The sequence below is a fragment of the Pelodiscus sinensis genome, chromosome 24, assembly GCF_049634645.1.
Source record: "Pelodiscus sinensis isolate JC-2024 chromosome 24, ASM4963464v1, whole genome shotgun sequence".
Classification (NCBI taxonomy): Eukaryota; Metazoa; Chordata; order Testudines; family Trionychidae; genus Pelodiscus; species Pelodiscus sinensis.
This window is the reverse complement of record NC_134734.1, coordinates 16780705-16803128: the sequence shown is the minus strand read 5'-3', so window position 1 is coordinate 16803128 and position 22424 is coordinate 16780705. Positions and strand designations below refer to the sequence as shown.

The 22424-nt window shown below is 50.7% G+C and overlaps 1 protein-coding gene across 2 annotated transcripts; it reads left to right on the top strand.

The window, feature by feature from the left end:
• Positions 1 to 1065: 1065 nt before the first annotated feature.
• RAB25 (RAB25, member RAS oncogene family) lies at positions 1066 to 20803 on the top strand. 2 transcript variants are annotated; one of them, XM_075907114.1, is made up of 5 exons: positions 1066 to 1320; positions 12800 to 12995; positions 14404 to 14597; positions 15831 to 15911; positions 17616 to 20803. In XM_075907114.1, exons 2-5 carry the CDS (start codon positions 12919 to 12921, stop codon positions 17741 to 17743), a joined length of 480 nt encoding a protein of 159 aa, XP_075763229.1. In that variant the 5' UTR covers positions 1066 to 1320; positions 12800 to 12918; the 3' UTR covers positions 17744 to 20803. The 2 variants fall into 2 exon arrangements, with proteins under 2 accessions (XP_075763229.1, XP_006113962.1); XM_006113900.4 differs by having other exon boundaries at positions 1068 to 1428.
• The last annotated feature ends 1621 nt before the right edge of the window (positions 20804 to 22424 follow it).

The window sequence follows — 22424 nt, the reverse complement described above, 5'->3', positions numbered from 1 at the left end:
CCTGTCACTTTCTTTACACAGATATTTTGGGGCTCCTCGAACTTGGAGCCCTGGTACAACTGGACCCTCCTCTGCATCCCCTCTTGTCAACCCCAGCCAGACTCCTGTTAGTTCATCCCTTCCCCTCTCAAATAGTCAGTCCCCTTGGCACTCTGCTCCTCCAAGGAGTCCTTCAGGAAATAAACGGTGTCAGCCCCAGGCCAGAGTGTGTGTTACAGGCCTCTCTCTTGGTCCCAGCCACAGAAGTCAGGCTGCAGGGCTGAGCTGAAGCGATAAGGGGGCTCAGACTTTTCACGCTGCAGATCCCTGATTCACTCCCTGGTGTGTCACCAGACAGGCATGGACTGTTTCCAGGGGAGCCCGCTGTAGGCATAGACACACCTGAGGCAAAGCGTGTTTTTTGAGGCACTTGACCCAGATCCGCAGAGTTGGTTCCGCAGGCAAATTGCTCCTCTCTCCATCCTCAGCTCTTTCTCCTTGTCCCCTCTGCCTCCCACACCCTGCTGTCTGGCTTCCTGCTGGCCCTCCCTCCTCCAGAGACTTGCCAGCCCTTCAGAATTCCTCTGGCATCCCCAGGAATGAAAGATTCATCTTTCCTATGAGTTCATATCCTGTGATGAAACCCCCCACTCAAACTGGTCCTTCTACACCAGGGGTGGGGAACCTCAGGCCTGGGGGCCGGATGTGGCCCCCGGCTTGCCTGGATCCAGCCTTCCGAGGTTCACCTCACTGGGCACACATAATGTACTAGGCTGGACCCCTTAGGCTCTGGTTCACAAGGGGAATGTGGAGAGTGTCTTTCTCTTCAGCTGGGAGCCACGTCACTAAGGAGTTTTGTTTGCTTGTTTGTTTCTTCTCACTTTATATGCAGCCCCCGTCCGTTTTTCCTGTGGGTCAGTGGCCCCCGACCCAAAAAGGTTCCCCACTCCTGCTCTACACCTAGGGTGAAGTTAAGCCGAGGCCAGTACGGGTGAGCCCAGCAACCATGTGACGCTGGTGGGGGTGGTTTGCACTACCTGACAAACCTGTACAGCGACACCCGGGTCACACCTCACTGAGTCAGCCAGCCCTGCAGAGCTGCACCTTCAACCCGCCTAGAAAGGATCTATTCCCCGCCCAGTCCCTCTGACAACAGGACACAGAAGCTGGGTTTTTGGGAGCTGGTGCAGTAAAGGGAACTTGGCTCTGTGGGTCTCCTCCCCTCTGGCAACTCTCCTCCCAATCGCTTTCAGCTTCGCTGGCTTAGGAGGAAATTTTGTCCTCTCTCTTCCTGGTTTATCAGAGCCTGGCAAAAAAGAAAACTCCCCCACACCCTGGCTGGTAAGGAAGCAAGCAAAGATTGAGAGGAGGATCCCAGGCCGGAGGGGGGCCAGGTGTGGCTGGGAAAGATGGGGACAGCTGAGGAGAATTATAACTTTGTCTTTAAGGGTAAGTTTTGCCGGCACCCTCATTCGGTGACTAGGTTTCAATGTGCTAGTTCTGCCTTTTGGAAGGGTGGAACTGGGGGCATGGGGAGAGGTGGGCAAAGGATGGATGGATGGATGTGGGGAGACCAGCTGCAGCAGTGATGGGCTGAGACAGTGGCTGTTCACCTTTCTGGACAACTGTATCCCTTTCAGGAGTCCGATTTGAATTGCAAGCCCCACGTTTCCCCTCACTTAAAAATGACTTGCTTACAAAACCAGACGTCGAAACACAAAAATCTCGCCGTGCACGGCTACTCCAAAATCTGCTGACTTTCCCATTTTTACCACCGAAGTATAAAATAAATCCACCGGGGTATGAATATCGTATTTACATTTCAGTGTGGCGCACGGTACAAACAAGTCACTGTCTGTATGAAATGTTAGTGTGTATGGACTTTGCTAGTGATTTTTATGTAGCCTGTTGTAAAACGGAGCAAATATCTCGATGAACTGATGTACCCTCTGAAAGACCCACAGGTGTACACATGTTTTCCCCCCACCCCTGGCTGAGAACCACTGGGCTAGGGCATGTACCACAAGAGGTGGAGGGGAAGCAGCCATCCAGAACAGAAACTGGGGGAAAGGGTCTTTCTCCTGTGGTTATGAGGAGTCCTTCGAGGTGGCTCTTTGACCTCGGTCCATCCCTGTGGCCAAATCCCACTTCACCAGGGCATAAGCCCTAAAGAAGTCAGTGGAGCTACACCAGGAATTTGGCTCAGATGAGCCCCTCAGCTATACCCTCCTCTCCCAAATTGTCCAAGATTGTGACCCACTGAGTATCCCATCAGTAAATCAACAGCCCAGCTCGGTGCCTGGACTGACGGGTGCGTTGTGGGATGCAGTCAGGGGGTCTGACACCTCCCTCTTGAGCAGCAGTTCCCAAACTTTTCAGCATCACACCCACTTTTTGATTTTTCAAAAACCCTCACATTCCCTTCCCCCAAAATAGCAAAATTTGTTGAGGAAAAAAAAAAAAGGAACTGACTGGGGCAGCAAAACTTGATGGGGGAGGGGGGGGTTGGGTCGCCTCGTGCTCCTCCCCCCCCCCCGGGAATTTCTTCACACACCCCAGTTTGGGAAGCCATGCTCTTGAGTATTAGGTACTCGTCGCTGCTGGCCTAGCTGGACAATCAGAAGTAGCCAGTGTTACAGTGTCACTGCTGCGGGGGGTTGGTGGAATGGTGCTAAGCTCAGTGTGGAGGTTTGGGGCTTCTGTCAATCCAGATCCCCAGGCATTTGAATCCCGATGGATGTCTGGACTGTCCCACCTTGGGAGCTGGTTCTCCATCACCCCACACTGTGAGTGCGCATTTACATCTATGCAAAGTGCTACCGGATCAGAAGGGGTGCAAAGACCAGCACGAAGTGGAGAGCAGCCTTAAAGGGTGGAAATAGCCATGTAAGGATCCTGCTTGCACAAGGGGCTGTCCCAACTGGTTTGGAGCTGAGGAAAGGGCCATAAACATAGAGGGAGGATTGGGGTGTGGCCGGAATGCAACAAGTACTGTGGCTAATCTGAAACAAAATACAGGACTATGTAGCACTTTAAAGACTAACAAGATGGTTTATTAGGTGATGAGCTTTCATGGGCCAGACCCACTTCTAATCTGTGATAGAAATGTAGCCGTGTTAGTCTGGTGTAGCTGAAACAAAATACAGGACTATGTAGCACTTTAAAGACTAACAAGATGGTTTATTAGGTGATGAGCTTTCATGGGCCAGACCCACTTCCTCAGATCAAATAATGGAAGAAAATAGTCACAACCATATATACCAAAGGATACAATTAAAATAATCTGTGTTTCTCAGGCCCCATAAGGAGCAGAGACTGTTTCTTGCTCTGGGTTGTCATGGCCCCCTGTCATGCTGGGGCCTCAGTCTTGGTATGAGCCTCCAAGTACTACTGTAATGTAAAAAGTATTAATGCCAACATGGCGTAATGCCTGCTGACAGGATCAGGCCCTAACTGGATTGCATCCCTTTAGAGCGCAGTTTCTTCTAACCTGAGTCAAACTGCTTTCAGTAACTGGAATTGCAACAAAAGCCAGATTTAAAAAACAAAACAAAAAAACCCACCAAATTTATTTTCTCGAACAAGGAAAATGTTTTGGTTTTTCTGGAAAAAAACATTTAAACCAAAATTTTTATTTGCAGGGGAAAATGTTTATTACTTTCTAGCCAGGTCTGTATGCCCTTATTTCACTGGGAGAAGGACAGTGGCTCTGGCAACTAGGCCCCAAACTTTTACTAAAATGATTAGGGGTTTGGAACGGGTCCCATATGAGGAGAGGTTAAAGCGAATGGGACTTTTCAGTTTAGAAAAAAGGAGACTGAGGGGGGATATGATAGAGGTATATAAAATCATGAGTGGTGTGGAGAGGGCCGATAAAGAAAAGTTATAAATAGAAGAACTAGAGGACACCAAATGACATTAATGGGGAGCAGGTTTAAAACTAATAAAAGAAAGTTCTTCTTCACACAGCGTGTAGTCAACCTGTGGAACTCCTTGCCAGAGGAGGCTGTGAAGGCTAGGACTATAATAGAGTTTAAAGAGAAGCTAGATGATTTCATGGAGGTTAGGTCCATAAAAGGCTATTAGCCAGGGGATAAAATGGTGTCCTTGGCCTCTGTTTGTCAGAGGCTGGAGAGGGATGGCAGGAGACAAATTGCTTGATCATTGTCTTCGGTCCACCCTCTCTGGGGCACCTGGTGCTGGCCACTGTCGGTAGACAGGATACTGGGCTAGATGGACCTTTGGTCTGACCCAGTACGGCCGTTCTTACGTTCTTATGTTCTTAGAGCTAATTGGACACGGTTGGATGGACTGAGGGGGCCTTTCATGGGAAACTTAGACACCCACAACACAATGCTCAAAACTTGTAGCTGAACATTTTAATTTTTCATCAACACACTGAAAAGTGTTGTCTGAAAATGGAAACCGTTTTGGATTTTGTCCAAAGAGTCTCTTTTTTTTTCACTTTTCCAACAAGAAAAAAAAAATTGTTGAAAAAATTAAACATTTTGGTTTACAGTTTGTGAACATTTGGATGTAATAAAAAATCCCAACTTTCTGAAGTTGGTTGTTTGGGTGGAATTTTTTTGACCCTCTTTAGTTAAATCCAAGACTTGAAGTTCCACCCAGCAGCTTTTGGGGAGCTTTTTGGTCACGGAACCAAAACTACAACATCCCTTCATAAATAGATTGTATATTCTGTATTCGCTTCACATTCAAATCCCAACTGATGTGTCTCTTACATTCTTATTTCATTTTTTGTTGTCTCGTTCCAGAGTTAGGAAGGTTTGCCCACTCCTGGTGCTGCTCCATGGTCCAGGAGTTATGTAGGGCTCAGGAATTAAGTACATAAGAACATAAGAACGGCCGTACTGGGTCAGCCCAAAGGTCCATCCAGCCCAGTATCCTGTCTGCCGACAGTGGCCAGCACCAGGTGCCCCACAGAGGGTGGACTGAAGACAATGATCAAGCGATTTGTCTCCTGCCATCCCTCTCCAGCCCCAAACAAACAGAGGCCAAGGACACCATTTTATCCCCTGGCTAATAGCCTTTTATGGACCTAATCTCCATGAAATTATCTAGCTTCTCTTTAAATTCTATTATAGTCCTAGCCTTCACAGTCTCCTCTGGCAAGGAGTTCCACAGGTTGACTACACGCTGTGTGAAGAAGAACTTTCTTTTATTAGTTTTAAACCTGCTACCCATTAATTTCATTTGGTGAAATAAACTGAAATGTACTGCTAGTGGTGGGGGAAACGTGTGCTGATGTGGACACAGTAAAAGCACAGGAGGGGCAAAGAAACACAAACTGGATCAGCATAGCAGAGTGGAATACAAAACATAAACATCATCCAAGCAGCCGCCCGAAGGAAAGTACATTGGGCATTTAAAAGTCATTCTGCTTCAGTAATCTTGGGAGTTGTCATTAGCAGTGTAGGTAAAGGAATTTAGGGTTTTGAAATCTTATAATGACCCACTCTCTGTGTGTGTCATCATTGGGATTACAGTACATGAGGTGCTGTACATAAGACACAGCCCTGGCCCTGCAGAGCTTATAGTCAAGATAGTTAAAGGGGAAACAACAGGGAGGTGTCTTGAACAAGGTCACCAGCAGAATGGGACCAAGATCCCAGCCCTTCTGATTTCCAGGTTTGGGTGGCTAATCTCTGGCTAACACTGCCTCCCTGGTATGTGTGTCTGCCTGCAATCAGAACAGCTCAGGTGTATGTCACAGCCTCTCTTGCCAGGTGCTAATGAAAAGTTGCCTTTGGCTTGATTGCACATCTGGATCAGCAAGAACCTGGATTCTGTCCCCTCCTGTTCACTAGGAAGTTCCACATTTTAGGCAGCCCCAGATTTGCTACACGAATTTTAAACCGGCAACGTGCTTTTCCAGAATAAAGCCAGGAAGAGTCTCCCAGCAATGGCTGCTTGGCCCTTTAATGTCTCACTCATAGAGCTTGGCCGTGCAGGAAGTCTTGTGTTTGTGCAGGCTTTGCACACCCTGCCGCCAGCCACACCAGCGAGCGATGCAGCCTGACGCTCTCAGAGCACAGATGGGTTGTGCCAGGATCCCTCAGCCAGGTTTCTAGCAGCCACGGCAGGGTGAGCTGTCCTCCTTCCCAAGGAGCAAAACATTAGAGCTGCTTTGCAAACAGAACTAACACAGACTAGCTCAGCTGCAGGGTGCCTTGAAACAGGGTGGAGACTGGCAGCCTATTGCCACACTAGTTATGACGGGCCTGGGTGGAATATCTGCTGTATAAGCCATCTGGAGAGAAGAAACATACACACACACCTATCTTTTCCATCCATGCGCGGAATAAAATTTTGATGTGCACTGAGGCATGTGTGAATGTGCACCAGGAGGAGAAACACACAACCTAGTGGGGCGGGGGGGGAGGGGCGCTCTGCAAATCAACTGGGTGGCACTGGAATCTCTCCTGAGCGGCCACACAAGTGCACATTAACCCACACACCTCCTGGGTGTGGTGCACTGTCCAGTCTAGTGGCACAGAGATCACTTACAGAGAGAAGAATGAGTCTGCTCTCTAGCCTTAGCTGAGAGGCAGGTGGCTTTGAGCTCATGTGGTAGAGGTTCATGCACTAAGGTCCCAGCAGGGCTGGCCCACACCATTTTGGCACCTGAGGTGGGGAGCTCAAATGACACCCTTTACCCTCTCACTGGGGCCAAAACTTTGAAAGGTCTCAATTCTGCCTTCTTCCTGTTTTCCTCCTCTCATGGGACTTCTCTGCTACCTACATATGCACCAGCAGCAGACACAATTTTCTACACTCTGGGTCTTAGTGGCACCCTCCCTCCCCCACAGTCTGGCACCTTAGGTGGCCGCCTCAGTTTGCCTCATGGTAAGGCCAGCCCTGGGTCCCAGGTTGGATTCTGCCTGCAGGTGACTGTCAGTGTTAAACACACCGCACTGGCCCATCAGGAAAGCACTGACTGCAGGAGGAGGCAGACTGGCACAAGTCCCTCCCCATAGGGAGAGGGGAGTGGAGGCCAGATGGTGTCCATCAGGGGAAAGTTTGGAAGCACAAAGGAAAAAAGAATGGGGGATTTGATTTGTTAGGAAATCTAATAGCTGAAACCTATTTGCCTAGGGAGTCACCTCTAGGACTAGCCCTGCCCAGGTGTTACCACCTATTCCCAGCTGCTGGGCCTGTTACTTGGAAACTGTCCTGGTTTTTAGGTGCAGTTCCATGGCCTGTGATATGCTGGAGATCAGGCGGAGGGGACCAGATCCTTGTTGGCCTTAAAAAGAAAACATTGAGCTCTGGTTCTCCCTGCACCTCATGCAGCTCTTTATGCCCAGACAAAGAGCAATTCCTTCTGACTCAGAATGGGAGGCACTGGAACAGGGGTGAAAGTAACTTAAAATTTCTTACAGGTAGGCTAGGTCTACACAGTAGGCTTCTTGTGCAAGAAGTATTTTGAGGAAGAGTTCTTGTGGAAAAGGTCTTCCACAAGAGCATGTCCACACTGTCATGTGCTTTTGCACAAGAGATGTGATTTTGCACAAGAGCGTCCATAGCAGTGAGGACGTTCTCTTGCGCAAGAAAGCTCTGATGGCCATTTTAGCCATAGGGCTTTCTTGCACAAGAAATTCATGTTGCCTGTCTACACTGCCTTCTTTTGGAAGAGCTCTTGCACAAGAGGGCTTATTCCTCGTGGGGAGAGGAATAACTCTTCCGGAAGAAGCCCTGTTTTCCAACGCTAGACTTAAAATTTACTTGCGCATGAACGCGCTTGCAGTGTAGACGCTCTGCAAGTTTTTGCGCAAGAACAACTGTTCTTGCACAAAAAGCCTGCAGTGTAGACGTAGCCATACTGTCCTAGTGCAACCCGGGTCCCTGTCAGCTCTTTAAATAGCTCCCTGCTGGCTTTTACCTCAGCTCTTGCCGGAGCTGCGCTCTAGAGTGCACCCGCTTCCTTTCACCTCTGTGCTGGAGTAATTGACGACACAGGTTGATGGGAGAAACATGCCCAATAACTAAGAATAAAGACAAACCCAGGTCCTTTAGGTTGTATCCATTTGAATGGTGGGATATTAAACATCTCACTGAAACACACAGCCATAATCCAATGTTGGTGAGAAACAAAACTGCCTGGACATCTGAGATGGGCCCATGCTCCAAACAGCCAGAACATGAGGGTGTTCAGGAAATAAATCAGAATAGAAAGCGGATCAGGAATTTGCCCTGAGATAGAGAGAGAGAGGGGGGGGGGGGTTTGTGGGGATAGATAGATAGATAGATAGATAGATTAGATAGGTAGATAGATAGATAGATAGAGGGGGTTTGTGGGGATAGATAGATAGAGAGAGAGAGAGAGAGAGAGAGATACTATGGCATTTACCCTGTCTACATTAGCACTTTGCAGAAGTGCATTCATGCCAGGAGTGGACATTGAGGCAAGTGCCTCTGTTATTATTAGATCACCAGGATTTTCAGTCCCATGCCTTCAAACTCATAAGCCGTGAGATTGTGTTAAAAAGCATGAGACTGCCACAATAGTGAATGGGGTGGGGGAGAGGGGAAGGTTTTTGTTTGCCTTCTGACATTGAAGACTTTAGAAGTCACATTTTCATGCTTCTCTCTGCAATCACAATGGCTAGAAACTGTGTTCTCGACAGGAGTCACTCGGCTTTCATTTTCTCGCATGACTGTGGGTGCTGGAGCTTTCAGAAAAGCATCAAATATCATGAATATTTGCAAGAGTTGGTAATGTTTGGTCTGCCCCTTATGGGTTACTAGGGGCTGTATACAGACATGGAAAATGCCTGCTCCTGAAGAGCTAACAGTCTACCTATGCAGACATTGGGTAGGAGAGGAAACTGAGGCAGCAAGAGAGAAAGGGACTTGCCTGTGGTCATCCCGCAGGGCCAAGAATAGGACCCCCATCTCCAGATTGCCCTACCTATGTGACCACACCACTTCTCTTCCAGTATAGATGTAGCCTCAGTTTCACTTGTAGCTTGTGTGGATGTCATATGAGGCAGCCAGTGAAGGAAGTAAAAGCATAGAAGAGAAATAGAAGCATCCACCTGTAAAGCTGCAAAATGAGCAGTGGGATTCAAGGGCATGTGCTGGGCCTGGAATTGCTATGAGCTCTTGGTTTGAAACTACATGCTTCTCTACACAGGGAATACTTCAGAATAGCTTATTCTGGGCAGTGTTTCCAAGTGGACACTCTTATTCCACAATAAGAATGCCTTTTCCCATTAGCTTCATCTGGATTAAGCTCCAAGGTGCCAGTGTCCCTTTAAACTCGGGGCGGGGGGGCAGGGAGAGGGATTTGTTAATTTCCCAGGCAGGCTACATAGCCAACAAGTTTACGCAGGCATTTAAGGAAGGGAGATGTGACATGAGGTGGGCTTGATTATGAGTTTACTAATGATGATCAGGTGAGAACGCACTGGTCATTTCTTAAGGACTGGCAAGAGAGTTTATTTGTGTGTTGAAAATTGTTACTTTAATTGCCGTGGAATCTAGGGTGTGAAATCTGTGCTATAAATAAATGAATTCAATCAAAACAGTGAAAGACTTGGCAGGGCTGAGATGGAGAGAAGAGAGTATGACCGGGTTGAGGGGAAGAGAGAGGTAATCTAGGAGGTGGGCGATCCAGCTTCCATTTCTTGCTCTGAAATTCGATAAAGACCAAGGCAAAGTACTGCACTTAGGAAATAAAAATCAAACGTACGGCTATAAAATGGGGAGGGGAGGCAGCCGAACGACTGGAAAGGATCTGGGGGTTCCAGAGGGTCACACGTGGAATATGAGCCGACTTTGTGATGCCAATGTGAAAAAGCTGAATAGCATCCTGGGATGGATTAACAGGTGTGTCGTACGTAAGACATGGAAAGTAATTGTCCTGCTCCCCTTGGCACTGGTGATATCTCCACTGAAGAAGTCTGGGCAGGATGCTTTAGGAAACATGGGCAAATTGGAGGGAGTCCAGAGGCGAGCAACCAAAATTATCAAAAGTTTAGAAAGCCTGCCCAGAAAGGAAAGGTTAAAAAAACCTCATGTTTAATCCTGTACAACCCCAACTATACATATAGTATGATGGGGGCTAATTTGGCTACGACAAATCAGGAAAGAGATCTTGGAGTTATCGAGGATAGTTCCCTGAAAACGTCCACACAGTGTGCTGCGGCAGTCAAAAAGGCAAATAGAATGTTAGGAATTATTAAGAAAGGGATAGAAAATAAGACCCAGAATATCTTACTGCCCCTGTGTAAAACTATGGTACACCCACATCTTGAGTACTGTGTACAGATGTGGTCTCCTCACCTCAAAAAGATATTTTGGCCTTGGAAAAGGTTCAGAAAAGGGCAACTAAAATGATTAGGGGTTTGGAACGGGTCCCATATGTGGAGAGGCTAAAGCGACTGGGACTTTTCAGTTTGGAAAAGAGGAGACTGAGGGGGGATATGATAGAGGCATATAAAATCATAAGTGGTGTGGAGAGGGTGAATAAAGAGAAAGTTATTCATTAGTTCCCATAATATAAGGACTAGAGGACACCAAATGAAATTAATGGGTAGCAGGCTTAAATCTAATAAGTCCTTCTTCACACAGCGCATAGTCAACCTGTGGAACTCCTTGCCAGAGGAGGCTGTGAAGGCTAGAACTACAACAGAGTTTAAAAAGAAGCTAGATAAATTCATGGAGGTTAGGTCCATAAAAGGCGATTAGCCAGGGGATAGAAATGGTGTCCCTGGCCTCTGTTTGTCAGAGGTTGGAGATGGATGGCACAGGACAAATCTCTTGATCATTGTCTTCAGTCCAACCCCTCCGGGGCACCTGGTGCTGGCCACTGTCAACAGACAGCCTACTGGGCTAGATGGACCTTTGGTCTGATCCAGTATGGCCGTTCTTATGTTCTTATGTAAAAAGAAGACTCAGGCAGGGAAAGCTCCGGAACAAGTGATTGTGGAATCACCATCACTAGATGTTTTAAGAACAGATGGGACAAACACCTGTCAGGAATGGTCTAAGTTTATTTGGATCTCCCTCAGCATAAGGCCCTCGACTTGCTGACTTTTCAAGACCCCAGCCCTGCACATCTATGATTCCATCCTCTGCCACAGACTTCTTTTGTGATCTTGGACAAATCACTTAGCCGGTCAGTGCCACAGTTTCCGCATCTGTAAAACAGGGTTAATGGCAGTACCTGGGGCTCACAAGGAATGCATGCGAGACTAAATATATTAAAGCTTGTGAGGCACTCAGGTGCTATGGTAAGACAGTGTCTCAGCTCAAGAAGTTACGTTCACACCATGCAAAAACAACTGTGAGGCAGAGTGGGCAGGGTCCAAGTGGAGCCCGACCATCTATGCTGCTATTTTTAGTCCCTTAGCATGAACCCATGTCATATGACCTTAGTTCTGAGTCTCACTGCAACAGGTATTTTTCTGCTCTGTACACATACCCCTAGATACTAAGCCACATTCCTGGCTCTGGGTTGGAAAATTACAAGTGCATTCCACAAACAGCGAGATCAGAAGATACAGCACAAAGAGAACAGGCAAATCTTCCATTAAGCATTTTCAGTTGCTGTTTAGAAAAGAGAGAGAAAGCATTCTCATGTTTTACTTTCACGTTGGCTTAATATAGGTGTGTTAGGCTGCAGCATGAAAAGAGGGAAAATTGTCACCCAGGAGAAGAAATGTGGGGTCTTTTATGAAAGTTCCAGCAAGCCATGTGATTGTTATCTAGAGTGATTCAGAATCACTAGCCCCAAGTATTCAAAAATCAGGGTCAGGCCCCTAAAATCATGCCTGCCTTAAAATCTTGAGGATTTTAAAAATAAATAACTTCCAGGTTGCTTTTTAGTTATCTTTGGATTCATTTGCTTCACATTTTCTAGTGTTAGCTCTACAAACCCCAGGGCTAGAAACTTCCTGGGTTTTTTAAAATGGAAGACGAGTGTCCCACAAAGTCAGCTGACTCCAGCCGCTGGGACTTTAAGCTCACCCAAATATCTCAAGGATTGATGTAAAATGGCAGGATGCAGGGCAGCCCTACCATGTGGCATACGCAGCTAGAAAGCTTCTGCTTTCTGTGTCCTGCGCCACTATATTGCAGAGAACTCTCCCTGAATGTGGAGATAGCGGGTGATGGGAACAGTTCCATGCAGACTATAACAGAAGAGCTATGTATATTTTGTTCACTCTCTCTCATAAGGTACTTTCCTTTTGTTCTTTCTTTTTTGGTTGGTTTCCTTCATCCGATGCTGACTGAAACCTGCTCCTTGGGAATGGAAAAACAGAACTGATAGGGGCTCAGAAGAAATTTTCCTTCTGGGTCATGTTTTCCCTCTAATTGCTTAATGCAGAGAGAGGACACTGGATTACATGGACACATGAGCTGCTCCCATATGACAATTGCTATGTTCTTAGATGCAGCCGTTGTCTGTTACACCAGACTATTGGCCCAATTCATCATTTCCCTGCAACTTGTGTCATCATTTGCACCAGTGCACAATGGTGATTCTGCCTAAATAGCATATGATGCCAGCTTCTGGCCGTGTAAATTACAGTACGAGGCGCAAGGCAGTGGAGACTCGGGCACCAAAATAGTTGCACTGCTGCCATCTGGGCGACAAAGATGAAAGTCTCTGTCCCATTGCTCATGTTCCAGTGCTCTCTACTAGAATCAGAACTGTTCAGCTAGCTGTCATATTCCCTATACTGCACCCAGCTCATGAGGATTCTCCATCTTTTGAAATAGGAGGTTCAAAGTTCTATCCCTGGTATATTGGCATCATATTTTGCTAGGAGTTTCTCTCTTGTCTCCTTAGTGGTTCTGATTGGAGAGTCTGGTGTGGGGAAGACCAATCTGCTCTCACGCTTCACCCGTAACGAATTCAACCATGACAGCCGCACCACCATCGGCGTGGAATTCTCCACCCGCACCGTCATGGTGGGCAACGCCATGGTGAAGGCACAGATCTGGGACACAGCCGGGCTGGAACGCTACCGTGCCATCACCTCAGCGTAAGCAGGCCACACGGCTTGATGCAACCGTGGAAGGGTGGCGATGGCAGCAGCCGTTCTCAGGGGAGCGCTGCTCCACGTGAGAGGCAGGCACATCTGAACGCAAAGGGGGCTTTGTATGTGACTCACCCATACTCGGCGTGACTGTCTCCCTCCAGTAGCAGGGCCACACAGAGGGTTATAAGTCCACTAAAGCAGCAGTTTGTAAACTTTTTCCTCTCATGACCCAGTTGAAGAAAATTCTTGATGCCCATGACCCAACATCATTTGCCTGGAGTGCGGGCTCTGGGGTGGAGCTGAGCATGGGAGCTTTTGGGCCTAGGAGAGGGGAGTCTCCATCTTTGGGGTGGGGGCAGGGCTGGGGCAGGAGGGGCTTTCCTTGAGCGGCGCCTGGTCAGCGGTGCAGCGGGAGGGCTAAGGCAGATTCCTGCCTCTCCTGGCACCGCAGACCATGCTGCCCCCAGAAGCAGCCAGAAGCAGGTTCCTAGCCAATGTGGGTGTGGAGCTAGTGCTCGGGGTAGGGGCAGTGCGCAGAACCCTGTGTGCTCCCCACCCCCACCTTGGAGCCGGGCCTGCTGCCGGCCACTTCTGGGGCGCAGCACAGTCTGCGGTGCCAGGACAGGCAGGAAACTGTCTTAGCACCCCCACTGCTCACCTGATGCCCCTGCAGCAAAGAGACCCAGGGCCCCAACATTCCACCACCGAGTCCTGGTCGCGATGAAAGCTACTGCACTAAAGTGTGTGCACTGACCTGCTCCTTTAGCTCAAGTGGGAGGTGCTAGTGCCGTTGGATCCAAGGATCTTCAAGCCCCACTGCGAACCACCTGCTTAGAGGTGCTGTGGGACCCCAGAGCAGCTGGGATGGAGAATGTCTAAGTATCGCCAGAGCCCTGCCCTTCCTGAGTCATTTACATGCAGGCAAAACCGGCCTAGGACACTTCCGTTTGGACTGGGCAGCATCTTGCATTGACTCAAGAAACTGGATCTATAGCAGGTGTAACCAGGCACCAGACTTTCTTGGGGCTCCGATTAGATGCCCGTGCGGGACCGAACTCTCCGTGGGACTGTCCCTCAGCAGCACCATGCATATTTTTATTGTGATAATTAAGGGGGGGGAGGTGGAGTCAGTGAAACGAGGGGGTGTGTTTGACTGTGATGGACTCCCAGCAGCATTTGAACCCCAGCCCTCCAGAGACACAACCCAGACTGGTGGAGTTAAAGGAGTAACTCCACAGCTTGATAGCAGTAGTAGGTTGTTATCTTAGTAGCTTAGCCACAAGGAGGGAAGGGGAAGGGGAAGCTGCATCCCCACTGAAAAATAACAGGGCTTGGACCCCATGAGGCTGATCCCTTCGGAGGCAGTGGGGCTGTGACGGGCCCTGTGGTAAAAGCCGCCTTCTCTCGGCAGCTATTACAGGGGAGCAGTGGGTGCCCTCCTGGTTTTCGATATCACCAAGCACCAGACCTACGACGTGGTGGAACGCTGGCTGAAGGAACTGTATGACCATGCCGAAGCCACCATCATCGTCATGCTAGTGGGCAACAAGACGGACTTAGCCCAGGCCCGGGAGGTGCCAATGGAGGAGGCCAAGATGTTTGCAGGTAGGCTCCTGCTGCCCCAGGCAGGCCCACTCTGAGACAGCCACTGCCTGCTAGGTTCCACTACTGCCCCCCGAGAATGTGTCCTGGAGCGGCCCTGAAAGCCTCCCAGCCCAGAGCTCTGCCTGGCTCCCAACTCTTTTCTGGTGCTAGGCTCTTGTGAGCAGGGCCCTACCAAATTCACCATCCATTTTGGTCAATTTCACAGTCATGGGAATTTTTTTACTAGTAAATTTCATGAATTCAGCTATTTCAATCTGAAATGTCCTGGTGTTGTCGTGGTCGGGGCTCTGACCCACAGAGGAGCGGTGGGGGGGTCACAAGGTTATTGGAGGGGGGTTGCAGCACTGCTATTCTTACTTCTGTGCTGCTGTTGGCGACGGTGCTGCCTTTAGAGCTGGGCAGCTGGAGAGCAGCGGCTGCTGGCTGGGAGCCCAGCTCAGAAGGCAGAACTACTGCAAGCAGCAGCACAGAAGGAAGGATGGGATGGGACGGTGTTGCCACCCTTATGTCTGCGCTGCTGCCTATGGAGCTGGGACCTCTTGTGAGCAGCTGCCACTCACTGGCCACCCAGTGCTGAAAGCAGCAGCACAGCAGTTAGGGCAACATGGGTAGGGTGTCGCCATCCTGACTTCTGCGCTGCTGCTGGCAGGGCGCTGCATTCAGAGCTGGGCACCCGGCCAGCATTACAGCCACTTCGCTCTCGTTTCCCAGCTCTGGAGGCAGCGCAGAAGTAAAGGTGGCAGTGCCGTGACCCTCCTAAAATAACTTTGTGAACCCCCCAGCAACTCCCTTTGGGGTCAGAACCCCCAGTTTGAGAAACACTGGTCTCGCTGTATAGGACAGGGTAAAAGCACACAAAAGGCCAGATTTCAAAGTCCATGATGCATTTTGCATGGCTGTGAAGTGGGTAGGACCCTACCCATGAGCTAAGCAGGGTCTGTAATGTAATATGGTCAGGAGGTGCCAGGCTACAGGGAGGTGGGGGCTCAGCAGGGGGCACTCTTCCTGAGTTAGTGTTGATCCTGTAGGATCCTGGGGGGCAGGAGGGAGGGATTGTATTGTGGGCAGCAGGGTGGGGGTTCTCTCCTCTCCCTCACCCTGATGTTGTTCTGCTGGGGGAGGTGCCACGCTAGATGGGCCAAGGATTATGGGAGAAAGAGGGGTGCTCGGCTAGCTGAGCCCTGAAACGGTACCAGTGTTTCCCATGCTTCTCTCATGACCCTGTCCTGGCAGAAAACAACGGGCTGCTGTTCATCGAGACATCTGCACTGGACTCCACCAACGTCGAGCAGGCCTTCGAGACCATCCTGCGAGGTGCGCCCAGGTTTGGGGGGTACTGAGTCAGGGAGCTGTTCCTGAGCATGCTTTGGGGGGGCAGCAGGTGGATAACCTCGGGGGAAGCAGTAAACTCTCCATAGAACAAGATCAAGACCCCACATGACTCCTGCCACCAGAAAGCGCTAAGGAAACCGAATGAGGTATCGCCTTCTCCTGGAACCCAGAATTCCACCGCCTGCCCTGACAAAACAGCCCATTGGCTTTGCAGGATGCTGGACTGGATCTGTGCTTTGTCTACCCCCAGGACTTCTCCCTGTGCTAAGGAGGCAGATTAACAACTAGGCCACCTGGTCTCCCTGAGCCGTTGGGTTAGACAGGGGATCGTCCTAGACATAAAGATCTCGGATAAAACCCGGCATGACCGTGGAGAGAGATCCAGCTGGGAAGCCGGGTTTGGCCAGGAGTTACCCACACGGTGCCCATTTCCAACAGCCAAAGGACACTCCTGAGCAGGGCTGTTTGTGTGTGTGAAGGGCAGGCAATCATACCAGGGTCCTGAGTTCAAGGGGAAGTGTCCCAACACATCTGGGTAAATATAGCAAAGTGAGAGGAGGTAGAACCCAAGTAAACATGCTGTCTGGGGGCCCCACGTCTATCTCTCGATGGGCATGCACCTCAGTGAGGACCCAGCAAGCCCCAATGATTCACCTGCATTATGGCAAGACTTGGATAGGTCACCCTCAGCAGATATCAAACATGGGCCCACCACCTCTCTGAGCTGAGAGAGCCAACTCTGTTGTACAAGGCATATCAGCAGGGCCCTACCAAAATCACGGTCCATTTTGGTCAATTTCACAGTCATCCTATTTTAAAAATAGTAAGTTTCATGAGTTCAGCTATTTCACTTGGAAATGTCATGGTGTTGCCATTGTCGGGGTTCTGACCCGCAAAGGAGCTGCGTGTGTGTGTGGGGGGGGGGGAGTTGCACAGTTATTGTAGGGGGGTTGCAGCACTGCTACCCTTACTTCTGTGCTGCTGTTGGTGGCGGTGCAACCTTCAAAGTTGAGCAGGTGGAGAGCTGGCTGGGAGCCCAGCTCGGAAGGCAGCGTTACTGCAGGCAGCAGCACAGAAGTAAGAATGGGATGGTACAGTGTTACCACCCTTATTTCTGTGATGCTGCTTGAGAGATGGGCTCTTAGTCAGTAGCTGCCGCTCTCTGAGTGCCCAGCGCTAAAAGCAGCAGTACAGCAGTCAGGGCGACATGGGTAGGATGTTGCCACCCTGACTTCTGCAGTGCTGCTGGCATGGAGCAACCTTTAGATGTGGGCACCCAGCCAGCATTACAATACAACCTCTGCTCTCCAGTTGCCCAGCTGCGGAGGCAGCACAGAAGTAAGGGCGGCAACACCGTGACCCTCCTAAAATAACCTTGTGATCCCCCAGCAACTCCCTTTGGGGTCAGAACCCCTACTTTGAGGAACACTGGTCTCCCCTGTGACCTGTGTATTGCACAGCGTAAAAGTGCCCAGAAAGCCAGATTTCACAGAAAGACATCACATTTCACAGTCCATGACGCATTTCGCAGGGCTGTGAATGTGGTAGGGCCCTACACATCAGCCTCTGTAGATGGCCCGGCTCCCAGTGGGGTTGGGGAGGGCACAGCAGCACCTGGTGTGAGCAACCCAGGGCCCGGATGAGTGGGAACACCCCAGGATCCCTCATTATTGCTTCCTCTTCCAGACATTTTCAACAAAGTGCAGCAGCAGCAGAGAAGCCCGCAGGACAACGCGGTGTCGCTCTCCAGCGAGAACCCCCTCGGCGCATCCCAGGGCCTGGAGGAGAAGCGATCGTGCTGCGTGAACCTCTGAGAGGAGGGCAGGAGCTGGACTGCGGAGGCATGAGCCCCTCCATCCACTGTGCTTTCTGACCAGAGGGAACGTCCCTCCCCTCTCAAACCTCCCAGGAACTGCACCAAGCCAGGAAGGGGCAGGGTGACGGAAGCATGTCAGCCCCGCTCTCAGGCACCCTTCACAAGCCATTACCCACCCCCATCCTGCAGGCAGCGGCTCCCCCAGAGCTCTGCTCCCTGGAATCTGCCAAACCATAATAGGGGGAATATGGGGGTGCTGGCTGGCCAACTCTCACCCCAGCAGAGGGGGAGTCAGCCATAGGAACACACCCATCTGTCTTAGTTATCAAGCATCTGAGCCCCTTTTTAATGTATTTATCCTCCTAATCCTCTCTGAGCTAGGGCAGAGCTATTATCCCCAGTGCAGATGGGGAAACTGAGGCACGGAGAGACTAGGTAACACAGGGTTACAAAGGGTGTCTGTGGCAGAGCCAGGAACTGAACCTTTCTCCCAAGTTTCAGGCTAGCACCCTAACCACTGGGCAGTCCTTCCTCACTTCTTGCAACTAGGGCTTCCAAGGGAGGAACTTCAGTAGTATCAGTGTAGCGCTCTGATCTGGCCACTGGCTCCAGACATGCTCAGAATCTGGCCTCCATGCCCCTCAGCTCCGCAGGTCTCATGCCAGCATCACACAGCTGCATCTCAGGTCAGAATCTGTCCCTCCCTGTCAAAGTCAGTGGAGGGTACCGCCACGGGACTCCAATTTCAGGATCAGAGACGCAATTTGCACCCTGCTGGTTTATACAACCTGGCCGTGCTTCTAATGGCAGGCATACAGCCCTGCGGTCCGAGCACCCCTGGGGTACCAAATCGCACTGACCAGACAGCTATGGCGGTGCCCTATACACAATGGCAATCCAGGCATGGATAGAGAGAAAGCCCATCTCTCTAGCTCTAGGGGTGAGTTGCCAAATTATTGATCCCTTGTGCAGCAGCCTTGCTTTGAGGTCTGAGATCTCAGAGATGAGAGGGTGAGATGTGGGGAGGAACGGTTCCTCTGTTAAAACAACTCAAGCGAAGGGCTTGGTCTCCAGACCTGCATAGCTGTAAATGTGACTACCTCACAAAAATCAGACCATCCGTCAACACACACTGTCCAGGGGCCCAGTCCTTAGTAGCCCAATGCCCCTTGATGTCACAAGGGTTTTCTCCATGGAACTCAGGGGCATTGGATCCAGTTAGAGAGGGGGAAGGAAGAGGAGGCATCTCGCTCTCGTGCACGGTTCAGTGTCTGTGCTCTTTATGGAACCCGGGCTGGATTTTGCTCTCTGGGCAACCTTGGGAAGCTAGAGTCATGCGCTGAGGTCCGTGGCACAAAGCCATGCACGTCAGCCTCCGCATCAAACTTTGCTGAAGTCAACGGGCCGGTAATGGGGCAGCACTCACCTCCCGCGAGTGCCCCTGTCTGGCCAAGAGGGCGTGGGCCTGCACTCCCTCAGTTTATTAGCCTTTTCGGCTACTCAGTCCTCCGGCCAAGTCACACACCCAGCGTGCAGATCACCAACCCCTTCCAAGGAATACATTTATCGGGGCCCTTCTCAGTGGCCTCTGTTAGCCTATGTCTACACTCGCAGCTTCTTGCAGCAGAAATATGCAAATGAGGCTAAACATGGAATATCGCTGAGCCTTATTTGCAGGGCTTGACAAACTATAGAATCTACTCGCCCGTGGCGAGTAGATTTCAGCCGCGCCCTGTTTATCAGCGGCGCGCGCATGCGCAAGGCAGCTCTTGCGCAGTGCAGGCAAGCAGCTTTCGTCACCGTTTGTCAAGCCCTGCTCATTTGCATGGCTAATGAGCTGCCAGTTTTGCAGAAGAGGCTCTTGCACCAGAAGGAGCTGTCTACACTGCCCCTTCTTGCGTAAGAAAACCCCTCTTGCGCAATGCCGTCACGCCAATTATTTTCAGGAATAACAGCATTGCGCAAGAGGGGTTTTCTTGCGCAAGAAGGGGCAGTGTAGACAGCTCCTTCTGGCGCAAGAGCCTCTTCTGCAAAACTGGCAGCTCGTTAGGTATGCAAATGAGGCATGGCAATATTCCACGCTTAGCCTCATTTGCATATTTCTGCCGCAAGTGTAGACATAGCCCAAGTGTCCCTTTTAGTCTGTTCCCCACATGGAGAGAGTGATGCCTCCAGGACTTCCCCTCCTGGAGAGCGCTTCCTTGCACCCTCACCTCGGGGGTTTATTTCAGTCCAGCATAGCCTCACCATAGTCCACAATAGCTCCCCACACAGCACGCTCCATGGTGGTGCTGCTCCCTTAGCTAACCACAGTCTTCACTCCTTCAAGGCCCCAGAGACATTGAACTGACTCCAGTCTGCAGCTTCTTCTTATAGGCCTTCCTGGCCCCTGATTGGCTGGGTTCTCCTGCAGCCACTCTAGTTTGCCCGGAGGGCCTCTCTATGGTCCTTTTCTGGGGAAGGGTGTGGCAAGGCCACAGGCTTTCAGTAGGGGGCTTCAGGGCCTGGTCCACCCCCTCACAGGGCCACATCTCAGCTGGTATAAATAAGCAAAGCTCCGTTCAAGTTATGCCGATATACACCAGTCTGGTGAGATGAGTGGCTCTGTGCGCCACTGTATCTGAGATCAGATTCCGGTCCAACTCTGTTGGTATTAGTGGGGTGACTTTGGCTTTACACTGGGGTATCTGAGATCAGAATCTGCCCCAGCGCCATTGAAGCCACTTGATTTACAAAGGGTATTGGGGATCAGAATCTGGCCCATCGGAGCTGGTCAGGGTTTACACCAGTGCAATTTAACTCATTGGAACAGATTCTGTGCCGAGACAGAAATGCTAAATCCCTCGCCCACACACCCCAATCTCGTTTAAACCTCGCTTTGGCCTGTCGCAAAGCTAACTGCTGTATCCTCTGAATGTCTGAATTCAGTGGGAATTATTTATATGATCTCTGGAGTGGGGCTGGGTCTTTTTGTACAGATTGTCTCTGGTGAAGGAGTGTGTGTGATGCAATGGATAGGACGTTGGCCCAAACATTAAAACATTGAGAGAACCTTTCAGGAACGAGGCTGCTTAGCTTTACCTCCTGAACATCCCTGCCATGTTTCCCTTGAGGATCTCTTCTGGTTTTTCCATCCTTTTAATTCCTCTTCCAAAGGGGTGTCAATGGACAGGCTGTGGGGTGAACCTACATGATGTGGGGTTTCGGATCCTGCTGTGAAATCTTCCAACACTCCAGTCTGCTAGCAGATCTCCATCCTCATCCATAGGGTGTGCACCCACACACACACTCACACACCCCGCACCCCTGGGCTCCCCACACACAGCTCAGCTGTTGCCCCTCCTTCCAACCCATTCCAGCTGTTCCAGTCCTGGGTTCCCCCCAGCAAAATATTTTTATAGCCATTGTGGGGGCTTCATTTATTTCCCTGATATGATTCCCAGTTGCGTTTGATCTACACGGAAGGAAGAAAAAGATGTAATTGGCCTTGTGATGAAACTGTGCCCGGCGGCTGAAGGGGAGCAAGAGCAGAGCTCCGCTGAGGGATCGGGGAATTTGGCTCTAGCACAAAGCCCAGCCACGATGAACCCCCAAACTCAACAGGCTGCAGGCAGTGACTTGCTTGTGCGCTGCTGCCTCTGCAGAGGGGTGACGCGCCTGGCTGGGAGAAGAATTCAGCTGCTTTCCCTTAGCCGAGTTAGCTCCGGCAGGGCTCTGAGGAGTGGGGACGGGACTTCAGCGTGGTGCAGATCAGCCTCTCTCCACTGGGCTCAGTGGAGCTACCCCACATCTCTGCCCAGGCACCAACCCCAGGCCTTGATACAAGTCTAAGGGCCGGAGAGAGGGGCCAGCTGCAAAGCTCACACACAGAACCACCCCAGTGTAAAGGGAGGGTGGCAGGGAGCAATTCCAGAGAGCTGGCCATGCCGCAGCACAGCAGTCACCCCGCCTCAGTTTCCCCTCATCTAGTTCTGGACCCATCCCGGTGGACTTTGGTGCGCATGTCCTTCCTTTTCCACTTGGGAGCAATAGTGGGAGCCAGACTCCATGTGCCATATCCTCACCCAGTCCCCTTGTCTAGGGCCCACCAGACAGTGTCCACAGTGTCTTAGCCCCTTATGGCATGAGTGGTGGGAGAAGGTAGGACTGTGGGAGACAAGCCCAAAGCCCTGCCTCCAGCCCCGCCCCTTCTGCCCAAGCCCCGCCCCCACAAGAGGCAAGCCCCACCCCTCAGCACCACAGGGAGGGTAGGTGGGTGGTGCATGGTCCCAGCCTCCCCAGTATTGGGGCATGGGGAGGGCAGGTGGCGGGCGGTCCGAGGCTCCCAAGCCCCCAGTGCGCCTGCAGTAGGCATTCTGGGGGTGGAGTCTGGGTGGGGCCAGGCTGACGGTTTGGGGAGGCAGTGCCTTCCCCCGCCTAGTATATCCCTCCCCTATTTACAGGTCACATCAGCTGGGAGGCTGAAATGAGACTGAGTGATAGAAACTGAGCATTCAATCCCCCCCGTGAGGGGTCCTTCTAGAATCTAGAGCATGACACATGCACACACACGTGCACACACACACGAAGGATGAAATCCTGACTCCATTGAAGTCAATGGACATTTTACAATTGACATCAGATTTCACACCTCTTTTCCCTTTCTACGTGCCCGCACACCCACCCCGCACTGCTAGTGC